This window comes from Acanthopagrus latus, chromosome 13 (assembly GCF_904848185.1).
Source record: "Acanthopagrus latus isolate v.2019 chromosome 13, fAcaLat1.1, whole genome shotgun sequence".
Lineage (NCBI taxonomy): Eukaryota > Metazoa > Chordata > Actinopteri > Spariformes > Sparidae > Acanthopagrus > Acanthopagrus latus.
The window spans coordinates 26,601,587-26,625,080 of NC_051051.1; the positions used below are offsets into that span (position 1 = coordinate 26,601,587).

Consider the following 23,494-nt stretch of genomic DNA (forward strand, 5'->3'; position numbering starts at 1 on the left):
CATGCAAGTATCTCTGTTGTACTGTGTTTTTTTTTTATAAAAAAATAAAAAAATAAAATAAAGAGGAAAAAACTGAGCAGAAGGTCGTGCTAGAAGTAAGCAGTGAATCGTACAACTTGATCATGTCATGACTCCTGTTTGTGTTGTCCTTGTATCAGGTTTTTGGTTCTTGATTCATGTCCTTTTTTCCATGTCTTGTGTGTCATGTGTTTGATTTTCCACGCCCTCATGTGTCCTTTAAGTTTCTCCTATGTTCTCCCCTCTGGCTCCCTCTGTCTGTTGTCTTGTTCCCTCCTGGTCTGTTCCTCTGTGTTTCCCCTCACTCTTTGTCTGGTCATTGTTTTCTGTTTTCTGAATGCTCCTGTTCCATGCTCCTGTCCATGCTCCTGCCCCGGTTTGGTATGTTTTGGTTTCAAGATTTTGATGTTTGATTTGTACTTTGCCTTTTTCTTTTGCACTTTGTCGAACTGCTTTATTTTGCTACTTTGTTTGGATGTTTTGTTGTTACTTTGCCTCGTTGATTTTGTTTTGCTACTTTGCCCTGTTTTGTCTTCTTATGTTTTTGTTATCAGCTTTTCAATAAAGCTCACCATTTGTTTCCTTGATCTGGCCTCCGCTAACTGCATTTGGGTCCACCTCCCTTTCCATAGTTTTCCCTTTTACCCCGACCTGACAGATCACAATGTTTATTTCTGGACATGGAGAGCCTCTTGTTTTCAAAATGCACAAATCTTTCAATCAACTTTCAAGTCAATCATTACAGTGAAGTTATATTCCTGCATTCACAAATGAAAAAAAAGGAAAAAATGTATATAAAGCAGAAGCATTGGGAAATAACAATATTGTTAATCAGAATCAGAGTATTTAAATAATCTCAAGGGGAAAATTATTTTTGTTCCAGATGCTCCATGCAAAGTAGAAATAGAAATACAGCATGAATGGAAACAAGAGATAAAGATAAAGATGAAATGAGAATAAATGTAAAGTTTAATGGCAACAGGCAGGAATGACTTCCTGTGGCGCTCAGTGATGCATTTGGGAGCAATCAGTCTCTGGCTGAAGGTGCTGCTCTGTTTGACCAGAGCGTTGTGGAGGGTTAAAGCCTCCTCAGAAAATAGAGGCAGCTCTGTCCCTTTTTGTAAATGACTACAGTGTGTTCTTAGTCCAGTCCAGCTTATTGTCGATGAACACCCCCAGATATCTGTAGTGTTGTCCGTGTTATGCCCCAGGATGGAAACTTCTGGAAAGTCTGTGGCATAAAGGGTGAAGAGGAAAGGAGAGAGGACAGTCCATTGTGGGTGCTGCTAACCACTGCATCTGACACACAGTACCACAAGTGACATACTGTGGTCGATGAGTGAGCTAATCCACAATCCAGGACACAAGGGGGGGATCCACCAGCATTGTCGTCATCTAGTCACCCAGTAGAGCCGGCCTGATGGTATTGAAAGCACTGGAGGAGTAGAAGAACGTGACCCTCCCCTGCTTGTCTAGGTGGGCGTAGACACGGTTCAGCAGGTAGATGATGGCATCTTCAACTCCAGTCCGGGGCAGGAAGGCGAACTGGAGGGGATCCAGGTGCGGCCTGACCATAGGCCTGAGCTGCTCCAAGACGAGTCTCTCCAGGGTCATCATGATATGTGACGTCAGTGCCACCGGTCAGTAGTCCGAGAAACCATTGGGCAGTGGCGTGTTTTTCACTGGAATGAGGCAGGACGTCTTTCATGTCACAGGGACCCTCTGGAGGCTGAGGATCATGTTAAAGACACGAAGAAACACTCCACAGAGCTGTTCGGCGTTAACTGTTGCAACAGCAATTGAGTAACAACCACTCCAAATCATGATCATATCAGGATTTTCATTACAAAGAAAATAACATAGATCTTTAAAAGATCACTGGAGGTCACAAATATTCCATGTTAGGAAGGTGCTGCCGCAATGTTGATTAGGGTAGTGAGGAGGAGGCAGTAGAGAGATTACATCACCCATGAACAAACGTTTTAACCACGTGGACGTGGTGTGGCATGCTGACAGTATCACGTGAAGTAGATGTAAAGACAGAGGACATAAATAAAACGGAGGGCAGGTAAACCCGGCAGACCAGCTCTGATTATAGGGAAACACGCAGGGACTCTAACTGCCTAAGTGTCTGCATAGGTAAATGTTTATGGATGATTTAAGATTTTGCATCTGAACTGTAAAGATGACATGTCCTCAGTGTTCGAGGACTACAACTACAAAAATTGTTTTGTATTTCATTAATATCAACAGTTAAATATTCATATTTGGTTTTCAATGTTTCTGTAAGATGTTGCGCTTCAATCAGTCTGAGAATGTCCACATCACTGCTGAACAGTCGTATCAGGGATTGGTAGAAAGAGTGTTGTTATCCACACTGATAGGAATGCCATGCTGCCTATTCCTCTTTATTAATGGCACCATGCTGTTCACCTTGAGGAGTAAATCTGTGTTTTGTGAGACCTCTCGTTACGTTCTTCTGTATAATCTACTATTTGCAGACACTGTACTGCTGGCACTGAGCCAGTTAATGTACATACTGGCTGTTTGTAGAATAAGACTGACATATCCTGTCTGTGGTGTCTTTGCCATGCTCACCAATTTCACAAATGTAATCTCACCACTCACACTGGTGGTAATGTCTCTGGAGAGATATGTATCTGTGTGTTACCCACTGAGGCATGCTACCATCATCACCATCAGAAACACAGGGGTGGCTATTTGTGTTGTTTGGATCTTCAGTTTACTTAATGTTCTCATACGAATTTGTTTGCTGTTAAATTTTATATTTGAAGAACTGCAGAGCCTGCAGATGACAGATTCATGCTCTGACATAGCTATGATTCTTGGCCCATTGTCTGATCTTTATGACAGAATCTACACTTATTTTGTTTTCATATTAGCAAGTGTGGCGATCACTTCCTCCTATGTTGGTGTGATGGTAGCAGCCAGGTCAGCTTCCACAGACAAAGCTTCAGCACAAAAGGCTCGAAACACACTGCTGCTGCATCTGGTGCAGCTGGGCCTCAGTCTCTTATCAACTATGCATACCTCTATAGTTATATCACTCTCAACAATCCTGCAACGATTAGTTATTGTACGCATCAAGAATGTTTTTTATGTGTTTATTTTCATCCTCCCCAGATGTCTGTGTTCTCTCATCTATGGGCTCAGAGATCAGACCATCAGGCCCGCCCTCATGTACCATTTATGTGGTCAACTGAAACTCAGTTGTCCCAGTAAAGGCTGTGATCCCTCTAATAATAGTGAATGATTCAAGGATTATTTTGAGAGGAAAATATTCGAATAGAACAATACTCAATCTTTGTGTTTGAAAATGTGGTCAAATGCGAGAATTGTTAATAACAACCCAAAGTAGAACTGCTGCCACTGTATTCATAGCCCACTGTAGAGTATGTAGTATGTAAAGTATTCAGCAATACATTTGTAAAAATATCTTATTGACTTAGTATTGCATACTGAGAATAATCAATATAATGACTTAAATTTGGCCATTTTACTATATTTAACCACAATTCACCTTACTGCAATGAAGTCCCAAGCCCAGTGGCAGGAAACTTATTTTCAGGAGATGATGGCAGATAACTCAGTATATCATTTTGAAAAGAATGCATATCACACTTTGTAATTAAAAAAGGATTTGACCCACAATATTTATGTTCTATGTCACAATATATTTCAGCAAAATATAATAATGAAACAGAGTGAACTCTTAGAAGCTCAAATACATTTTCAAAGTTGGTAAAATGTTGAAGCAAATAATTGTGTTGTTTGTAAAATGTTTACAGTTTTGCATATTAATGGATTTCAAGGAGACATTTTTCTATGATCTGTAACACCAACACTCACAGAGGAAAAGATTGTGAATTGAATATTGTGGTTAATTCAACTAACATGTATATTGTAGTAATAATTGAGGCCAACGTGTTGAATTCTGTAATTTTACATCAATACAATTTAAATGAATGTTATAGTTGCTCCGCATTTTGCCCATATTATAAACTATTTGCTTCATTTGCAGACCTGGAGAGTCAACCCATAAAGGACACACATCAAACAATTACGATAGAATGCTGCACAGGTACACTTTACAGTCCAGGTAAACTGACATTACCTGTTAACTTTCTCACCAGGATTCACAATACATGAATACTTAAAGCCAAGATTATAGTTGGATTGGGCAGTAAATCAGCAGTACATTGTTACTGTGATAGACTATGTATGTCATCTTAGTTTTGGTTATCCTCATATCCTAATATGGCATAACTATAGTTTTTACCTGATTTCAAAGGCTGCTTTACAGTCATAATTGTGTAAGATGTAGTAACAAAACTGGACAGGCACTGTCTGAGTGAGAAGGGCGGAAGTACGGTGGTGGACCCTCCACACTTTACACCCCTGGCCCACATTTGTTTGATTCAGTCATGAAACTTTACAGATGTATAGTTGGGATCAATATGAAGGCCAAATTAGAGGAAGAGTACAGACTGAGCCATGGGTCGGAGGTAGGGTTGTGCCAAACCCTCTTGAGAAGCCCCTGGTCCACACTGTTTTTGATGCTGTCCTGAAATATTAAACGAGTCTAAAGGTAGGTGTAGTCAGACCCGTAAGTGCTGAGTACTGTAATAATGTTTTAATAACTGCTGTGTAGTCATAGTTAGGATGCCAAAATTGATGGGCGTCGCGTCTGGCGTGATTGCATTGCAAAATGGTCTTTATTTTGTTCAAAAATCTCATTGTGTTAATATTTTATTGAAGTACCAATAGTCATCCCCACAACATTAGCCCCTTTTAGATAGACAATGTGCCACATGTGCAGCAAGATAAATGCTGCAATCTGCTGCCTTGTCTATGTGAAAGGGAGGTGTAATATTCCTTCTTTTCAAAAAAAGCCGCCACTGGGGTAGGCATAAACATGTGATGAAGAATATTTAGCCCTGTGATACTAGCGTGTCATAAGGCCAGCAGGATGCAGCATAATCATGAATGGCCACTGCCTCGTCATGGGTGCCCTCCCCCTGCTGTGGTATTAAATGTGGCGACACTTGATAGATTAACTTAATTATAGACTTGTGGCCCATATTCTCGCCTCCTCAGTCAAACACACGCCAATGTTAAACCCTGCTATTAAAGGAGGCATGCGGCAGAGTGCCTCGCACCCTCAGTTAGCTGCGTTAAACACCAGACAGCTAACAGGAAGCAGGTCGAATCTGGCTTTTAATTTGAATGTAGCGACCGTTGTTAGTTTGCCGCTACAACAACAAGCTAACACAACCAAACAGCTACAGAGACCGAGGAGACTCTAGCATCTCCTGGATCTCTGCGGCTGTCCAGTTACTCATCTTGACATCCGTGGATGAAATGATGGACTGACTGCTGTGATCAGCTGTTTCTTGGTTTTAAAATTCCCCGGCTGTGGGTCGCACAACAGTGTAGGTCATCGACACCTCCAGCCATCTCACGCAGTGGCCGGTACACTGACACCTCGGATTTAGATAGCAGGCGAGGCAGAAATATGTGTACCCACCAAGGCGACAAATTGGCAGACCAAAACTGACTCCCAGTTTGCTGCCCTCTGTCTAAAACCGCAGACCGAGCCACCAAAAGGACGGGCAAATTGGCGGCTTGCTGCCGTGTCTGAAAACAGCTACTGAAACAGGGGGTCACTATCCCTCCCAATTCACCTGATGTACATTAAAGCGTACACAAAGCCATATTCATTTCTGCCATATTTTTAATTCAAGGTACATGATTCAGTAATCTGAATCGTCTGCGCATGACATCCCAAATCAAATGCAGCCATTTTGTAGTCTTATCAAGGGACTCGCTGTCGGCCATACACACACATTAACATATAGCATATAGATACTTACAGTAATTTATACATATGTACATTCATACACTGATGGTGATGGCTGTCATGAAAGGTGCTGACCAGCACATCGGGAGCAGTTTGGGTTTCAGTATCTGGCCCAAGGACACTTGCAGATGCCATGCAGACCTGTGGAATTGAACCACCTTCCGATAACAAGACGCTGACTCTACCCCTGAGCTTAAGCCACCCAGGGGTCTCCGTCCATCAAACATCCATTCTGTTGTGAGTCCCGGTACACTGTTGAATGCCACTCTCACAAACTATATATGTTTGTGCATATACCTGGGTTAAGAAGCATCCCGAAGTGTGCAATTTAAGTATACTAATGGATGGATAGTTATTTAACATTAACAGAAGGATTTATTTTCTTGCCTGTCTAGCTGTCTTTAGAGCCCTGTTACTTTTGTGGACAAAGTGATTGTGTTATCAGAGCCAAGTTCAGCTGATAACAATAGTTTGTAAAAGGTCCTATCTGCAATAAGTCGATCTCTAGTTTAAAACATTAAGAAATATCAACAGGGCGTGAGGACGTTCTAATGCATCTACACGGTCTAATGAATTTAGCATGTAAACAGCTTGCTAATAAACTAACAAAATGAACTGACAAAATGTCAAGACATGATACTCTTTTTTCTATTTTCCTTATGTCAGATAAAATACAATCTGCAAATACAATCTGCAATACAAAATGCACAAGTGCCTCTTTAACTCATCATAAAACAGACATCATTTAAACTAAATGAAACTCACGAAAACAGTCTTGGTTTGAGTTCCACAATCACCTCTGGCTTGGTCCAAATAAATCCTAAATTCACAGGAGTAACATGAAAATATTCCAGCTCTACAAGATCTTTTCGCTCTCTGAGGTCTAACACTGTCGCTTCTCTTTCACAGCTACCAGAGCCATGAGCTAATTAGCTAGCTAGAGCCAAGGATAGCTAGCAAAGACCAGCAGTGTTGGCTACAAATTCACTGAATATTCCAAGATATTAAACCTTTAAATAGCAATAAAACATAAACCACACGAGACAGTCCAAAGACTCGACATGCAGAGCAGCAGAGGAGAGCGTCTCGTTGTGATCTACTGCCCAGTTGAACTTTCCTGTCTGGGTTTAAACATCTTTACTCTTTTAGCTGTTGTCATTACTTTCATTTTTGGAGGGGCAGGACACTGATGCTTTTCTGTGGTCATGCTGGCCTTGGCTGAAGTCAGCTACTTGTTGCAGCATTGCTACTTCAGTCTTTTTTATCAAATCGGCCGAGGTATGTCTGTTTCGCCTTCGACATTTCAGACTCATATCAACTGCTATCAACCCAAAGCATGGGAGTGTTGCTGCATGTGTATGAAGCTTCTGAAATTCATGTAGTGCTTGGGAACTGTATCTTCAATTTTAAGTAGCAGAAAAATCGCTACACATGACTCAACTTTATGAACCAAAATATACGAAAATACTAATTCCTGTTTTATATACATAAAGTTGAGCGAGAGGAATCACAATAATGTTCAAGATGGATTTGCAGGACTTCGTGATGAGATTGCCTACTTGACATGCAAGTATCTCTGTTGTACTGTGTTTTTTTTTATAAAAAATAAATAAATAAAATACAGAGGAAAAAACTGAGCAGAAGGTCATGCTAGAAGTAAGCAGTGAATCGTACAACTTGATCACAATGTTTATTTCTGGACATGGAGAGCCTCTTATTTTCAAAATGCACAAATCTTTCATTCAACTTTCAAGTCAATCATTACAGTGAACTTATATTCCTGCATTCACAAATGAAAAAAGGGAAAAAAATGTATATAAAGCAGAAGCATTGGGAAATAACAATATTGTTAATCGGAATCAGAGTATTTAAATAATCTCAAGGGGAAAATTATTTTTGTTCCAGATGCTCCATGCAAAGTAGAAATAGAAATACAGCATGAATGGAAACAAGAGATAAAGATAAAGATGAAATGAGAATAAATGTAAAGTTTAATGGCAACAGGCAGGAATGACTTCCTGTGGCGCTCAGTGATGCATTTGGGAGCAATCAGTCTCTGGCTGAAGGTGCTGCTCTGTTTGACCAGAGCGTTGTGGAGGGTTAAAGCCTCCTCAGAAAATAGAGGCAGCTCTGTCCCTTTTTGTAAATGACTACAGTGTGTTCTTAGTCCAGTCCAGCTTATTGTCGATGAACATCCCCAGATATCTGTAGTGTTGTCCACGTTATGCCCCAGGATGGAAACTTCTGGAAAGTCTATGGCATAAAGGGTGACGAGGAAAGGAGAGAGGACAGTCCATTGTGGGTGCTGCTAACCACTGCATCTGACACACAGTACCACAAGTGACATACTGTGGTCGATGAGTGAGCTAATCCACAATCCAGGACACAAGGGGGGGATCCACCAGCATTGTCGTCATCTAGTCACCCGGTAGAGCCGGCCTGATGGTATTGAAAGCACTGGAGGAGTAGAAGAACGTGACCCTCCCCTGCTTGTCTAGGTGGGCGTAGACACAGTTCAGCAGGTAGATGATGGCATCTTCAATGAGGAGGCAGTAGGGAGATTACATCACCCATGAACAAACGTTTTAACCACGTGGACGTGGTGTGGCATGCTGACAGTATCACGTGAAGTAGATGTAAAGACAGAGGACATAAATAAAACGGAGGGCAGGTAAACCCGGCAGACCAGCTCTGATTATAGGGAAACACGCAGGGACTCTAACTGCCTAAGTGTCTGCATAGGTAAATGTTTATGGATGATTTAAGATTTTGCATCTGAACTGTAAAGATGACATGTCCTCAGTGTTCGAGGACTACAACTACAAAAATTCTTTTGTATTTCATTAATATCAACAGTTAAATATTCATATTTGGTTTTCAATGCTTCTGTAAGATGTTGCGCTTCAATCAGTCTGAGAATGTCCACATCACTGCTGAACAGTCGTATCAGGGATTGGTAGAAAGAGTGTTGTTTTCCACACTGATAGGAATGCCATGCTGCCTATTCCTTTTTATTAATGGAACAATGCTGTTCACCTTGAGGAGTAAATCTGTGTTTTGTGAGACCTCTCGTTACGTTCTTCTGTATAATCTACTATTTGCAGACACTGTACTGCTGGCACTGAGCCAGTTAATGTACATACTGGCTGTTTGTAGAATAAGACTAACATATCCTGTCTGTGGTGTCTTTGCCATGCTCACCAATTTCACAAATGAAATCTCTCCACTCACACTGGTGGTAATGTCTCTGGAGAGATATGTATCTGTGTGTTACCCACTGAGGCATGCTACCATCATCACCATCAGAAACACAGGGGTGGCTATTTGTGTTGTTTGGACCTTCAGTTTACTTAATATTCTCATACGAGTTTGTTTGCTGTTAAATTTTGCATTTGAAGACCTGCAGAGCCTGCAGATGACAGATTCATGCTCTGACATAGCTATGATTCTTAGCCCATTGTCTGATCTTTATGACAAAACCTACACTTGTTTTGTGTTCATTTTAGCGAGTGTGGCAATTACTTGCTCCTATGTTGGTGTGATGGTAGCAGCCAGGTCAGCTTCCACAGACAAAGCTTCAGCACAAAAGGCTCGAAACACACTGCTGCTGCATCTGGTGCAGCTGGGCCTCAGTCTCTTATCAACTATGCATACCTCTATAGTTATATCACTCTCAACAATCCTGCAACGATTAGTTATTGTACGCATCAAGAGTGTTTTTTATGTTTTTATTTTCATCCTCCCCAGATGTCTGTGTTCTCTCATCTATGGGCTCAGAGATCAGACCATCAGGCCCGCCCTCATGTACCATTTATGTGGTCAACTGAAACTCAGTTGTCCCAGTAAAGGCTGTGATCCCTCTAATAATAGTGAATGATTCAAGGATTATTTTGAGAGGAAAATATTCGAATAGAACAATACTCAATCTTTGTGTTTGAAAATGTGGTCAAATGCGAGAATTGTTAATAACAACCCAAAGTAGAACTGCTGCCACTGTATTCATAGCCCACTGTAGAGTGTGTAGTATGTTAAGTATTCAGCAATACATTTGTAAAAATATCTTATTGACTTAGTATTGCATACTGAGAATAATCAATATAATGACTTAAATTTGGCCATTTTACTATATTTAACCACAATTCACCTTACTGCAATGAAGTCCCAAGCCCAGTGGCAGGAAACTTATTTTCAGGAGATGATGGCAGATAACTCAGTATATCATTTTGAAAAGAATGCATATCACACTTTGTAATTAAAAAAGGATTTGACCCACAATATTTATGTTCTATGTCACAATATATTTCAGCAAAATATAATAATGAAACAGAGTAAACTCTTAGAAGCTCAAATACATTTTCAAAGTTGGTAAAATGTTGAAGCAAATAATTGTGTTGTTTGTAAAATGTTTACAGTTTTGCATATTAATGGATTTCAAGGAGACATTTTTCTATGATCTGCATGTAACACCAACACTCACAGAGGACAAGATTGTGAATTGAATATTTTGGATAATTCAACTAACATGTATATTGTAGTAATAATTGAGGCCAACGTGTTGAATTCTGTAATTTTACATCAATACAATTTAAATGAATGTTATAGTTGCTCAGCATTTTGCCCATATTATAATTAATATTATATCTTTGATTTGAAGACCTGAGGAGCCAACACGTAAAGGACACTTATAACATTGTTTTATTGTTGTATTGTTTGTATGTTTGTTATTACAGTATGGACTGCTTTGATTATGTGTCGATATATATTTAATAGTTTTATTGTTTTATATGTATGTGTGCATTTTCAGATATATTAAAAAACATGTATGTTATTCTATTGACAAAAAAAAATGAAATTCAGGACTACAAAATTATTAAATGCTAAATATCAAATCTAACTTACTGCATATTTGGGTCCTTTTGTCAATACTCGCAAATCAATATCAAGATTTTCATAAAAAAATGATCGGCCGTGTGTAACGTTACTGTGGCCGCAGCCTGAAATAGAGAGCTGAACAGCGAAGAGGATGTGAGATTATTCGCTTTACAGGGGAAGTGTACTTTCTGCACCCTGTGGTGTTCAGAGGATTAGGCACAGAAGGACTGACGGACTGCACCCAGTGTTGGAAATAAAATGTTCAGATTTATTTTCATGTGGATAGGCCAGCTGGTGGAAAACTGATGTTGAAGAGTTAGGTTAAAGTATGAATAAAATGTCCTCTCATCTATGAGGAATTTAATTTAAAAAAACATATGCTACTGGGTTTTATTGTTTGCAGTGTTGTAAAATGTATTTAGAAGTCAAACTTTGGGAAAAGAAATGTTGAAATATGGTAAAAGTTAAAGTCACCTATGTGAGTGGAGCATGAGTAAAAGTCTGACAGTAACTGGTGCAGCATGTACTTACATTGTAACTGAAGTTATCAAATAAATATAGTGGAGTAAAAGAACAATATGTGCCATCAATTATGTTGTAGAGTGGAAGTATAAAATAGCAGGACTTGGAAATACTCAAGTAAAGTACAAGTACATCAACAGGGTATTTAACTATAGTATTTGAGTAAATGTACTTTTACATTCCATCACTTTTTTATAGGATATTGTCCTGTGTTGATGCTCTATCCTTGTGATTACTGTGTCCTTACACTTAACTGTCACGGGCGGTTCTGACTCACCCTGACTGCTGGTGGTGAAAATGGCGTCCCAGGCCCGGGAGTCGGGGTGGAGGGCAGAGAAGATGGCGGGAGAGCGGACCCGGGGGCAGCTGCTAGCTTGGTGGAAACGACAAAGCTAACGTTATCTGGCTGCTAACACTGGAATCTAAAGGACAAACTGCTAACAGCCGCTGAGTGTTGGTGTGTGTCTGCACCTCCTCAGAGATGATCCTCGTCAGGTGAGCGTTTCTTCTTGGTTAACTTCAGTACGTCCATCTTCACGGAGAACGATCACCAACATGTCCTCTGATGCAGCCGGAGATCACTGATTAGCTTCTGATTAGCCTCACATGGTAACACGCGAAAATCACGCAATGCGCTGAAGGGGGGTGACGTCACTGACGTCGCCACGTACAGAACCGAAATATGATAAATAATAACCGGACAAAAATGTGTAATCATTTCTACAATAGAAATTGTTTTTGTATTTTCTTATTAAAAATTAGCTTTATTTAAATTATCTAAATAGTATTAATATGTAATAAACAATTATACTTGAGTAAAAGTTTATTTTATTTTATTTTTTTAAATTTGACTTAATAATAATAATAATAATAATAATAATAATAATAATAATAATAATAATAATGATAATAATAAAATGCTAAAATGTGATTTTAAAAAAGCTTCAAGTATCTTATACGGAATGTACTTAGGTATCAAAAGTACAAGAGCATTTTAAATATACTGCACATTTACATACATGTATATACAGGCTATACTACTATTCATCTGATTTTTGACTTGGCCCAATATCAGTTCCAATATTCAGCTTTGTTTGTTTGTTTGTTAGATTGTTTGATTTATTATCTCAATCAGTAATTATGGGACTGAAACCATTAAGATCAGAAAGGTTTGTTGTACTGTGTCCTCCCTGCTATCATTTTTGCAGAACAGCAGATATCACTGTGCTCACTGAGATACAAATCTTTTGATTTTATTCTATTTTATTTATTTATTTATTTATTTATTTATTTATTTATGGCAAAAACCAAGGAACCAGTAAAAGTATAGGTATCTCACCTGAAATTGATTTTATTGGAAGTTAAAGTAACCAGTTAGAATATTACTTGAGTAAAGGCTTCTGATATTTACTACACTGATATTATACGTATTAAGTATTGAAGTAATGTTGATAAGCAGACCTTTAAAGCAAGTAAACCACTTTAGAATTAAACTTTTAAATGTTTTTTTTAATGCATCAAATAAATATTTTAGTTACTGAAACATGGCTGTAGTTCAATTTATCAATACATTTATTTAAAAAAAACAAAAAACAAAAAAAACGTTATTATTAAATTTCCACCCTATGCAATGACAGACAAATCATGAAAAAGTCAGATACATATCATTTAGATAAGTTATTCACAGTTGTTCTGCTGGTTTCTTCTACTTTTCTGCTTTCTGTATTAAAATCTGTTCAGAGATTCTTCTGTAAGATTTGATTTCATTTGATGTTCTGGTGATTTTGGAACATCTTGTGTGACCTGAATCTAAGATACATTAAGCATATCAGTTTTACAGTGATTAAAACAAGCAATGTTATTTTTCTTATAATAAACAACATGAAGCAAAGTCTTTAATCAAGCATCAACTATTTATTATTTTACTCATCATGTTTTCGTCACGTGTATTCAGGCCTGGGTATTTTTACCTTGGCAGTTGATTTCATGTGATGCATTTTAAGGTGTACTGCCTGTTGTGGCCACTACGGGGCGCACTGTGCTAATTTTTCCTTATCTCTGTAACCAACACAATGACCGTGCTTTTACTGTGAAAGCGAGGAGCGGAAGTGTGTGTTCCATTGTCCGTGCCTGTGTGTGTGTGCGTTGACTCTGGTCCTGCTCGTGCTCGCTCAGCCTCCTCCGGTTGTCGCCATGGTGCAGATGATGGAGTCGCAGTGCGAGTATTTCATGTATTTCCCGGCGGTGCCCATCACGGACCTGTCGGACCCGGCCCGGTACCGCACTCTGCCCCGCCGGAGTCACCTCTACCTGGGCGAGACGGTCCGCTTCCTCCTGGTGCTGCGCTGCAGGGACGGAGGGGCGACGCCGACCGAGCACGGCCCCGGTAAGGAAGCTGGGAGCCGGGGGGGAGGGGGAGGGATGCAGACCGGCTCCTGATGAGAGGGAGGACAGAGAAACCGTCTTTATTTATATGTTGGTGTCTTTAATATTCAAACAGGAAGTGATGACGCTGTGGGGACTCACAGATTGCGTCACAAACCATCATATCATCATCAGTCATGTTCTGCTAAAAGGTGAATTCAAGACGAAACAATGACGTTGAATGTGGAGAGAAACTCTGCAGTTAAACCATCAACACAGATTTCTCATATTTCCCTCAAATACAGAGAATTATTACACATTTACATCCAGAATACAAGAAGTGGCCACTTGACATGATCGATAGAAAAGGTCGGCTGATTACTGGAAATCAAGGATTACTGAAAAAAATATGAAATATATCTTTGTGTCAAAACTTCATACAACCAGCAAAAGAATAAATCTGCTCCACTACATTTATCTGATACATTCAGTTACTCTTTACTTTACAGATTCAGATTATTGATTGTGACATGCTACCAATCAGATGTTGTTGCGGGCGGATAAATAAAAACCAACACTGACCTGTCATTGATCCAGGAGATCAATAACCAATAAGTCAAACCCATATATTAATATTAAGAATAACCAGCAACTGGATGTAACCAACTACAATCTACTCAACTACTGTACTTATACACAATTTGGAGGTAATTTTAATTAAGATATTGATTTAAAAAATGCTGAATATCGGCCTTGATAATTGGTCTACCTCTAATACGCAGCATTTAATCAGAAATAATCATCAATAACTGATATAAAATCTTTACTTTATGATATTTGAAGAGGAAATTTAAAAAACAAACAGTTCAGGTGTTGCCAACAAAGACTCGACGTGTAACACAGAATGATGTCAGAGCGACCTCGGGGTCACAGGTCAGTGGCCCGACACAACAATATTAACAGCTGTGAGTTCAGTTTTGGCAGAGTGGGGTTAATAAAACATTTATGATGAAAACACGTATATTTTTCATGTAATGTGTGTAAAAACAGAGGACTATGAACACATCCTCTGCTGTGAATCAGTCAGAGCCATGATATGCTGCTTTATTAGCCCAAGATGTGTCACAAAGCAGTTTGTGATTCTGCCTTCCTCAACGTTTCCCTTCACGAGTGTCGGGTACAGATGTGTCACCTGGTGATGTGGAGGATGATCTCCTCTCACTCAGGTGCAGAAGGTGGACAGGCTGTAGACTGTAGACACGTCAGCAGTGGTTCTTTGATGTTTGTTAATACAGCCGATACAGAATGATGCACCGAGACTTCTGGACGAGCGGTCAGGGGTCAGCGATGTCGCCCGTGACGATCCTCATGAGCTTGTTTTTGTATGTGTGATCACTTTCAAGCAGGCGGTGACGTTGGCGCCGCCGCAGGCTTTGGGACGGAGTCGGCCAGCAGCCGGGCGTGGAGGGAGCTGGCCGGCTCGCTGTGCGCCGTGGCCAGCGTGAGTCCAGGCGAGAGTAGCCGCCACAGAGGCAACCACCACCAGCATCACCACGACTACCAAAGCAGCGGGGACGAGGCCAACGAGGACGGCGAGGAGGACTACATCGCTGCAGCGGAGGCAGCTATTGCGGCGCTCGGAAGCAGAGTGGACTCAAGGTGTCGCAGCTTCAGGGACTGCAAGCCGCTGCTCATCCACAACTCATCTGGGACGGCGGCGAGGGAGTTCCGCAGGGCGCCCGTTCAGGTACTCCGACGTTCAGGTCTAGGTTAACGGGCCAACAACTTTTAAAGATGCTGTTGCTGAAGATGAATCCGACTCACTCTGATGACCTCCTGACTCGTCCTGTAGCGCCTCAGACAGATCAGTTTTCCTTTATGTAGTGAAATTTCTCCAACATCTACAAAATGGATTGGCAGTAAATTTTGCGCGGATAATCACGGTCACCTGAGGATGAATCGTGTGGTTTCAGTCACCTTCTGATTCATTCTGTTGTGCAGCCACAATTTTTTAGGTATCTGAGCATCTACGAGGCCACTGGACTGGCAACAAATTTGTCTCTCTTCGTCCTCTCAGGGTGAATTCAATAACTATCTAATAACTGATTTTTCATCTGGCGCCTTCATCAGATCATCAGATGAGTAAATGCATGAAAAATGAACCACAATCCTAAAAGCATTAACTGTATTTTGTTTTTAGTGTAATCCTTAGAAAATGTTAGCATGCTAACATGCTGCACTAACAGATGAACACATGCTGAATATTATCACGTTACTGTACGTGTGCTCAGAGTTTCAATTCCAGCAGCTGCTCAGTGAGAGTTTTTGATTTATGGTGATTTATTTCCTCCACGTCAGTCTCCTCTGGACGAGCCGGTGGTTCTGACGGATGAAGTGATCTTCCCCCTCACCGTCTCTCTGGACAAACTCCCCGTCAGCACCCTGAAAGTCAAGGTGAGGAAGACGTCTGTCTGTCTCAGTCTGGATGTTTGGAACAGGTGGAGATATTTTTCTGGTCTCACACAGAGTTTGGAAACATCTGAAAGCTGATTGCTTGTGTGTGTTCAGGTGATGGTCACGGTGTGGAAGAGGGAGGCGGAGAAAGTGGAGGTGCAGGAACTCGGCTACCTGAGCGTCCTGCAGCAGCGAGAACCGACACACACCTTCAGACACGACCTGAACACCTTCAAGGCTCAGGGTACAGCACACACACATCTGTCCTTCTCCCGTTGAGACACAATCCATTCCCTCGTCCCCGAACTTCACCATGAAACTACGTCTTAATGCTCCTCTGAAGGAGATCTGTAAATGCACAAACCCTTAAAACAAATCAGGTCATTTTGTGGATATTCAGAAAAAGATGACTGGAGGTGTTGCTGTGCTGCTTGTAGTTCCAGCTGTAGACACAAGAGTGCAGTGTGTCCTCTTCATGACGGCCGGGTTTGTTAACGGTCACACAAGTCTGCTGTAATTACAAATGAGGAAGTGACGAGTCCAAGTCTTTCTGAAGGCCCCAAACATCAGCGAGGACACAGCAGATGTTTACATGATACACAGCGTTCAGTTTGGAGCACAACGAAGAGAAGAAATCAACATGAACTGGTGTTAAACACAAAATATGACAGAAACAGTTAATCAGTGATATATAGAAAATACAATATCAACTATTTTGATGCTTGATTAATTGTTTGAGTCAAATTTCCAAGCATTTTTTTTTTCATGTTCTGGTTCCAGCTCCTCACACGAGACGACACCACGACACCGCAGGCTCTCAGAAGTCATCCTGACACTTTATTCGCAATTACTGTAAAAACTCCTCTGATCGATAACGAACAGTGACAAACTCTTGAAGTGTCTTTAACAAACCTCCGGCTCCTCCCGTCCACAGTGAGCACCACCCTGACCGTCCTGCCGCCTCCAACCGTCCGCTGTAAGCAGATGACCGTCTCTGGGAGGCACCTCGCCATCCTCAAAGGTACGAGATCGTTCACTGGGGTCACACCTGAACAAAACCATTGTGGTGTGATGGAGAGATGAGCAGAGGAAAAAGGCAGACCTCAACTTTTAGACGTGTACAGATACCAGTATCACAAACGTCTCCTTTACTGCCTGAACTGCTGGATCAGGTGTTGGCGATCAGGTATCGATGCACCGATCCGATATCAAGCCCAAAATCACGAGCAGGGTGATCGTTTCTTATTCAGTTGTGACTGGTGAGACTGAATCAAACCAGAGAGTTATGGACACAACAAATCACATCCATGCAGGCTCCACAGTTTACAGCTGCAGGTATCAGGACATTATTGGTATTAAAACATTTATGTACAGTAACGTTTGTGCACCTCAGTACTGTTTGTCTCCTATGAGCCACCGTACCTTCAGCCACCTGTGCAGGTAGACTGGTCAGTTTATACAGTTTGTACGACTCTCACACACACAGACTGATTTCTACACCAGCTGATACCTGATCCAGACTTTGAGGCAGAATTTCTGGAGTGTGTATCTGAACAACTGCCGAGTGTTTTGGTCCAGATGTTTGAACAGTTCGGTTTCTTTTAAAACACAAGCAAACAAAAACCTTGTTTCTCCTCCTGTCAGTGCTGAACGAGTCGTCTCAGGAGGAGGTGAGTATCCGGGATGTTCGGATTTTACCAAACCTCAACGCCTCCTACCTTCCCATGATGCCAGACGGCTCCGTGCTGCTGGTGGACAACGTGTGGTACGTTCAGAAACGTGTGTTGAGTCTTGACGTTTCTGTGTCAGTCTGTAAAACGTATCGGTCTTTGATCTGACGGTGCTCACACTGCTTCCTGTCCTGCCCTGCAGCCACCAGTCAGGCGAGGTCGGCATGGCGTCTTTCTGCAGAGTGGACAGCCTGGCTGGCCGCCTTCCCAGCATGCTAAGCGCTTTGGAGGAGCACGACTTCCTGTTCCAGCTGCACCTAAACGACATGCCGCAGGACGACTCCAACGAGGTTCGGACATGTTTGTGTGCTTTACATATGATCTGTTATTATAAGTGATTTCATTCATGGTGAAGTTGCATCTTGTGGTAAATTCTCTGTTTTCTGTTTTTCATGTTGTTGTCAGTAACTCTGCCAGGACACTCAGTCAGACAAAACCTTGTAATCCAAATTGTGACACATATAAATATAAAAGTGACAACATGATGATTCGGATTACTTTCCTAAAGAACACGACTTATTTTAAGAAACAAAACATTTTCTATCCATCACAAGACAAACTTAAACCCCTTGTCTTTGTTGTTTCCTGCATCGTTTAAGACTCAGAGACAGAGGCAGGAACTGGTTTTCATCGTGTGGTTCACTGGATGTTATTTAGCGCTCCCTTGTGGTCATCGTATGTCACCACAGTGTGTCAGTGTTCAGTGTGTGTGTTTCATCTTCAGGGGCTGGAAGTTCCCCTGGTCGCTGTGCTGCAGTGGTCAACTCCCAAGATGCCGTTCACCAACTGTATCTACACACACTACAGGTCAGGACAAAGCATAGCAAAACATCTGGGGAGCAATGATTAAGGTGTCAGGACGTCTCTGCAGCGCTGACGAGCAATTTGAAAATGTCCTGTCGACTCTGACGGACAGACTCACCTGATCCTCTGTGGAGCCCGACGTCTTAGAAATAAGAGTGTAGACGATCCTCTGCTCTGTGATTTTAGCAGGAACGTGTCCTGACTGTCCTCCTCTCCTTTCCTCCTCTCCTCTCCTCTTCTCCTCCTCCTCTCCTCCTCCTCTCCTCTCCTCCTCTCCTCTCCTCTCCTCCTCTCCTCCTCTCCTCTCCTCCTCTCCTCCTCTCCTCTCCTCCTCCTCTCCTCCTCTCCTCTCCTCTCCTCTCCTCTCCTCTCCTCTTCTCCTCCTCTCCTCCTCCTCCTCTCCTCCTCCTCCTCTCCTCCTCTCTTCCTCTCCTCCTCCTCTCCTCCTCTCGTCCTCCCCTCTCCTCCTCCTCCTCCTCTCCTCCTCCTCTCCTCCTCCCTCCTCCTCCTCCTCCTCCTCTCCTCCTCCTCTCTCCTCTCTCCTCCCTCCTCCTCTCCTCCTCTCCTCCTCCTCTCCTCTCCCTCTCTCTCCTCCTCTCCTCCTCCTCTCTCTCCTCCTCTCCTCCTCCTCCTCTCCTCTCCTCCCTCCTCTTCTCCTCCTCTCCTCCTCCTCTCCTCCTCTCTTCCTCCTCCTCTCCTCTCCTCCTCTCCTCTCCTCCTCTCCTCCTCTCTCCTCTCCCTCCTCTCCCTCTCTTCTCCTCCTCTCCTCTCCTCCTCCTCTCCTCCTCGCCTCCTCCACTCCTCCACTCCTCCTCCTCTCCTCCTCCCCTCCTCCTCTCCTCCTCTCCTCCTCCTCTCCTCCTCCTCTCCTCCTCTCCTCTCCTCCTCTCCTCCTCTCCTCTCCTCCTCTCCTCCTCCTCTCCCCCTCTCCTCTCCTCCTCTCCTCCTCCTCTCCTCCTCTCCTCCTCTCCTCCTCCTCTCCTCCTCTCCTCCTCTCCTCTCCTCCTCTCCTCCTCTCCTCTCCTCCTCTCCTCCTCCTCTCCTCCTCCCCTCCTCTCAGGCTGCCAAGTATCCGTCTGGACCAACCGCGGTTCGTCATGACGGCGAGCTGTCCGAGCACCGTCAGGGTGAAGGAGCACTTCAAGGTCAAATATGTTCTGCTCAACAACCTGCAGGACTTCCTCGCTGTCCGGCTCGTCTGGACTCCAGAGGGTCAGTGTGTGTGTGTGTGTGTGTGTGTGTGTGTGTTTTATACAGAATATAAACAGTAAATGTGTCGTCTGTTTGTTTCATTGTTCTGTTTTCTTCTTCTTCTTGTTTTTCACCAAAGATTTCAAAAAAGACATTTGTTTCCCATCCTCTGCTTTAAAAAAACAATCTAATACACATTTTTAATTGTCATCCCGTCTGGTGGTTTCATCTGTGTGTGTTCCCTGCTGTGAGTTTGATTTCTTATTTTTTTTTTGCTTCTCTATTTATTATATTAGAAAATTCCCTTTTGAGCGGAGGATAGAAAACAAACATCTTTATTATCTTTTACATTTTTTTTTGTCTGATGGACTAGATGAATGATACATGGAGCAAATGTTACATGCAAGAAGGGTTCAGAAAAAAATCTGGTGTATAAAAATATATTTTGTGTATGTGTGTGTGTGTGTGTGTGTGTGTGTGCAGGTCGTGGTCAGAGCGAGGACACGACGCTGGCGGCCGTCGTCTGTCACACTCCTTTCAGTAACCTCGGTCACTGTCGGAAAGGAAGCACTCTGTCGTTCAGCGTCGCCTTCCAGATCCTCAAACCGGGACTGTACGAGGTAGGACGGGTCCGAAGCTCCGACACGTCCAGGCCTCGCTGTTTGTTTATGTATTCAGTTTGTGACATGGATATATCTAATCATTATGAGATGTGTTTCTTCTTCTGTAAATAATTTTGTTGGCGATAAAACGTCCTGTTGAGCCGAGAGACAATCTGAAAACCTTTACAGCCTCTTTTAAAACTAACTAATAACTCCACACAACTGTCTCTGTGTCTCCAGCTGAGTCAACACATGAAGCTGAAGCTTCAGTTCACAGCGTCCGTGTCCAACCCTCCTCCTGACGCTCGGCCGCTGTCACGTATGAACAAACCCTCACTTTTCTCCCATCAATGTTTTTTCCATTTTAAACGCAGATGACAGATTAGTAGTAATAATAGATGGACAAACAGTCGATGTCATCCATTAAATTTGTAAGATAACAGATCAATATTGGCATCAGCTGAAATCTTTGAGGACGTTTACGTTCTATATACTGTTGTGGATCCTCACAGTGATGCTGAGTGAAGATAAAACACAAAATACTGTCTCAAAAGTTCCGAAACTGAAACTGAAGTGTGTTTTAACTGAGGCGTCTTCAGTAAGATGATGCAGATGTGACGGTCGATCAGTGCTGAATGTGTCTCGTTGTCTCCTCACAGGTAAAAACAGTCCGTCCAGCCCGGCGGTTCGAGACCTGCTGGACCGACACCAGGCCAGTCTGGGTCGATCTCAGTCCTTCTCCCACCAGCAGCCGTCTCGATCCCACATCATGAGGTACGACACACACCTGCTGTGTCTCAGTTCAGTTCAACACCACATGAAGTCTGTCCCAGTCTGAAGGCTCCTCCAGAGGCTCCTTCTTCTCCCTGTTTCTGGAGGATGTACTGCTACGATCCTTCGTGGCCTCACATATCCCAAGAGTTTATGATTCTTGATGTTTCCTTATAAATTAAATGACGGAACAGTTTATACAAGTAGAGCTGATCTAACAAGTTGATTTATTGTTTTAGTCACTTGACAGAAAATGAATTATTTTGATGATATTTGTCATTTTTCCTATAAAAACATTAACTATATATCCCACCAAAAATAAATGTTTAGCATCAAAGGTGTCACATCTTCATCACAAAACCTGTGTGTGTGTGTGTGTGTGTGTGTGTGTGTGTGTGTGTGTGTGTGTGTGTGTGTCAGGACGGGCAGTGCCATGGAGCGGCGGGCCATCACTCCTCCCGTCGGCTCTCCGGTCGGTCGGCCTCTTTATTTGCCGCCGCAGGACAAAACTCTGCTGTCGCTGGACAAGATCGCCAAGAGGGAGTGTAAAGTCCTGGTGGTGGACCCCGCCACCTAGGGAGCAAGGAGGGAGAGATGAGATGAAACGACAGGGACACGGTGAGGAGAGACCTCGAAAGAAGAAAATAGATTCTTTTAATTTATCTGGAAAATCGGAGGACTTGAAACTTGAAACGTCCTGAAGCGTTGGTGTTTCCTGCTGCTGTCAGAGAGGCGGGAACACGAGGACGCTGCAAGTGAAACGTGTAACGTGACGTACTGTCGCGGTTCTGTTATTTAACTGGACGCTCGAGGTGAAAGGACAAACGTTTGTTTTAAATGCTGAATTCAGCTTTTCTTTCAGTGTTATCAGACTGTTCAGTCACAGTAACCAGGTTCCAACATGCTTACTGTCAGGAAGTCTTGTTTTAAAGGAGCAGTACGTAAAATATGGCCAGAATCTTAGTTTGAAACATTGACCAGGCTATGATGTTGTGTCAGAGACGTCTGCTGAAGTTAGCATGCTAACCAGCTAGCCTCAGTCCAACCTGTCTCCTAGTACCACTTTACTTTATTCTGAAAACACCTTTAGATTGTAAACATAAGAACTCAACAAAATAAACTCACAAGATGTCCAAAACTTTTCCTCACTTTTCCGTACATCGTTGCCATGGAATTCTGGCCATGTTTGACAAATTACACCTTTAATATAATCGGATGTGATTTCATGTTTCAGTTCTCTGTTTCACAGTCTGACTTGTTTACATTAAAGGAGCAATATGTAAGAATTTCAGCTGAAAACCTACAGGATGTGAATAAAACAGTCTTGATGTCTGTGTATTGTGCTGCAGAGATGTCCACTGACGTTAGCATGCTAACCAGCTAGCCCCGGCCCGCCGCACTCCAAAGCCAGTCTTGCTAGCGCCGTGAACACTCTCACTCCTTGGGCCAGCATTAACCGCTAGCTACACGGCTAACTGAGCTAACAAGCAAAGGGTGGCTACAGTTAGCAGCAGTTAGCAGTTCGGAGTATGAATTCGACAGTTGGCTAATTCTTACATATTGCACATTAAACGTTTTCTAAAATACTTGAGAAAAACAAACTGTGTTGTATAAAAACAGACTGAAACATCTCAACAACTATTGGACAGATTGTCATGAATCATATTTATTAATATCAGCAACATCCTGTTGTTTTCCATCACAAGCTACTATTGTTAGCTGTTTGAGCTAATGCTAATGTTAGCATCACAGACAGTGAGTCTGTTTTTAAACATTTTTAGTTGATCTGAGTCACTTTTATTTAAGTACCGCTGTTGTATTCTAATGATGGTCTGTGTTGGACAGTCGTGCCTTCAGGATGCAGAAACTCACGACAGACACTCACAGAGCTGAAGTCCTGTTCGTTCAGGCGTTCATGTACAGCCGTCAACGAGAAGAGACAAAACATGTTTGAATCACTCAGATGATGTTTGTCAGTTTGAAAGATGACAAGGCAAGACAAGGTGAGCATCACAAAACTCACACTGACAACTGCAGTTCTGTGAGAGGAGAGCCGGTTCTGGTTCTGTTCTGTGAGCTGCTGATCTACAGGAGCAGCTCGACAACCATGTGTGTGATTGATGACACAATTCAAACAGGATCAATGAATCATCCGTCTCCCTAACAAAATTTTTTCTCTGACATTAGGTCCGATGGTGACTTTGGCTCTCTGTACGCTGCATGTAAGAAATCAAGGTATTTAAATCAAATGATAATGATAATAAATGTAAATGCAGTTTAAAGTC

At 42.2% G+C, this 23,494-nt stretch overlaps 3 protein-coding genes and 1 long non-coding RNA gene across 8 annotated transcripts; 3 read left to right on the forward strand and 1 right to left on the reverse strand.

Moving 5' to 3' along the window:
- Positions 1–487: 487 nt before the first annotated feature.
- LOC119030914 (odorant receptor 131-2-like) lies at positions 488–11,559 on the forward strand. Its single transcript, XM_037118881.1, has 2 exons — positions 488–1,518; positions 8,422–11,559. Exon 2 carries the CDS (start codon positions 8,793–8,795, stop codon positions 9,774–9,776), a length of 984 nt encoding a protein of 327 aa, XP_036974776.1. The 5' UTR covers positions 488–1,518; positions 8,422–8,792; the 3' UTR covers positions 9,777–11,559.
- On the forward strand, positions 2,309–3,465 carry LOC119030915 (odorant receptor 131-2-like). The gene has a single exon (XM_037118882.1). The coding sequence runs from the start codon at positions 2,309–2,311 to the stop codon at positions 3,290–3,292; it is 984 nt and encodes a 327-aa protein (XP_036974777.1). The 3' UTR covers positions 3,293–3,465.
- LOC119030920 lies at positions 7,571–11,902 on the reverse strand. The gene is made up of 3 exons (XR_005078456.1): positions 11,765–11,902; positions 11,571–11,666; positions 7,571–8,435 (listed from the first exon to the last, which is right to left on the reverse strand). It is a non-coding gene; the product is annotated as an uncharacterized LOC119030920 (long non-coding RNA).
- LOC119030912 (microtubule-associated protein 11-like) lies at positions 11,659–23,494 on the forward strand. Of its 5 annotated transcripts, XR_005078455.1 has the most exons (15): positions 13,399–13,679; positions 15,061–15,404; positions 16,016–16,111; positions 16,226–16,355; positions 17,046–17,132; positions 17,756–17,876; positions 17,984–18,131; positions 18,566–18,648; positions 19,706–19,857; positions 20,320–20,456; positions 20,679–20,757; positions 21,098–21,212; positions 21,630–21,827; positions 23,055–23,212; positions 23,397–23,445. XR_005078455.1 is itself a non-coding variant. In XM_037118876.1 (14 exons), the coding sequence occupies exons 2-14, from the start codon at positions 13,487–13,489 to the stop codon at positions 21,784–21,786; spliced, it is 1,842 nt and encodes a 613-aa protein (XP_036974771.1). In that variant the 5' UTR covers positions 11,659–11,788; positions 13,469–13,486; the 3' UTR covers positions 21,787–22,795. The 5 variants fall into 5 exon arrangements, 4 of the variants coding, with proteins under 4 accessions (XP_036974771.1, XP_036974772.1, XP_036974770.1 ...); XM_037118876.1 differs by lacking the exons at positions 23,055–23,212; positions 23,397–23,445 and adding an exon at positions 11,659–11,788 and having other exon boundaries at positions 13,469–13,679; positions 21,630–22,795; XM_037118877.1 differs by having other exon boundaries at positions 23,055–23,494.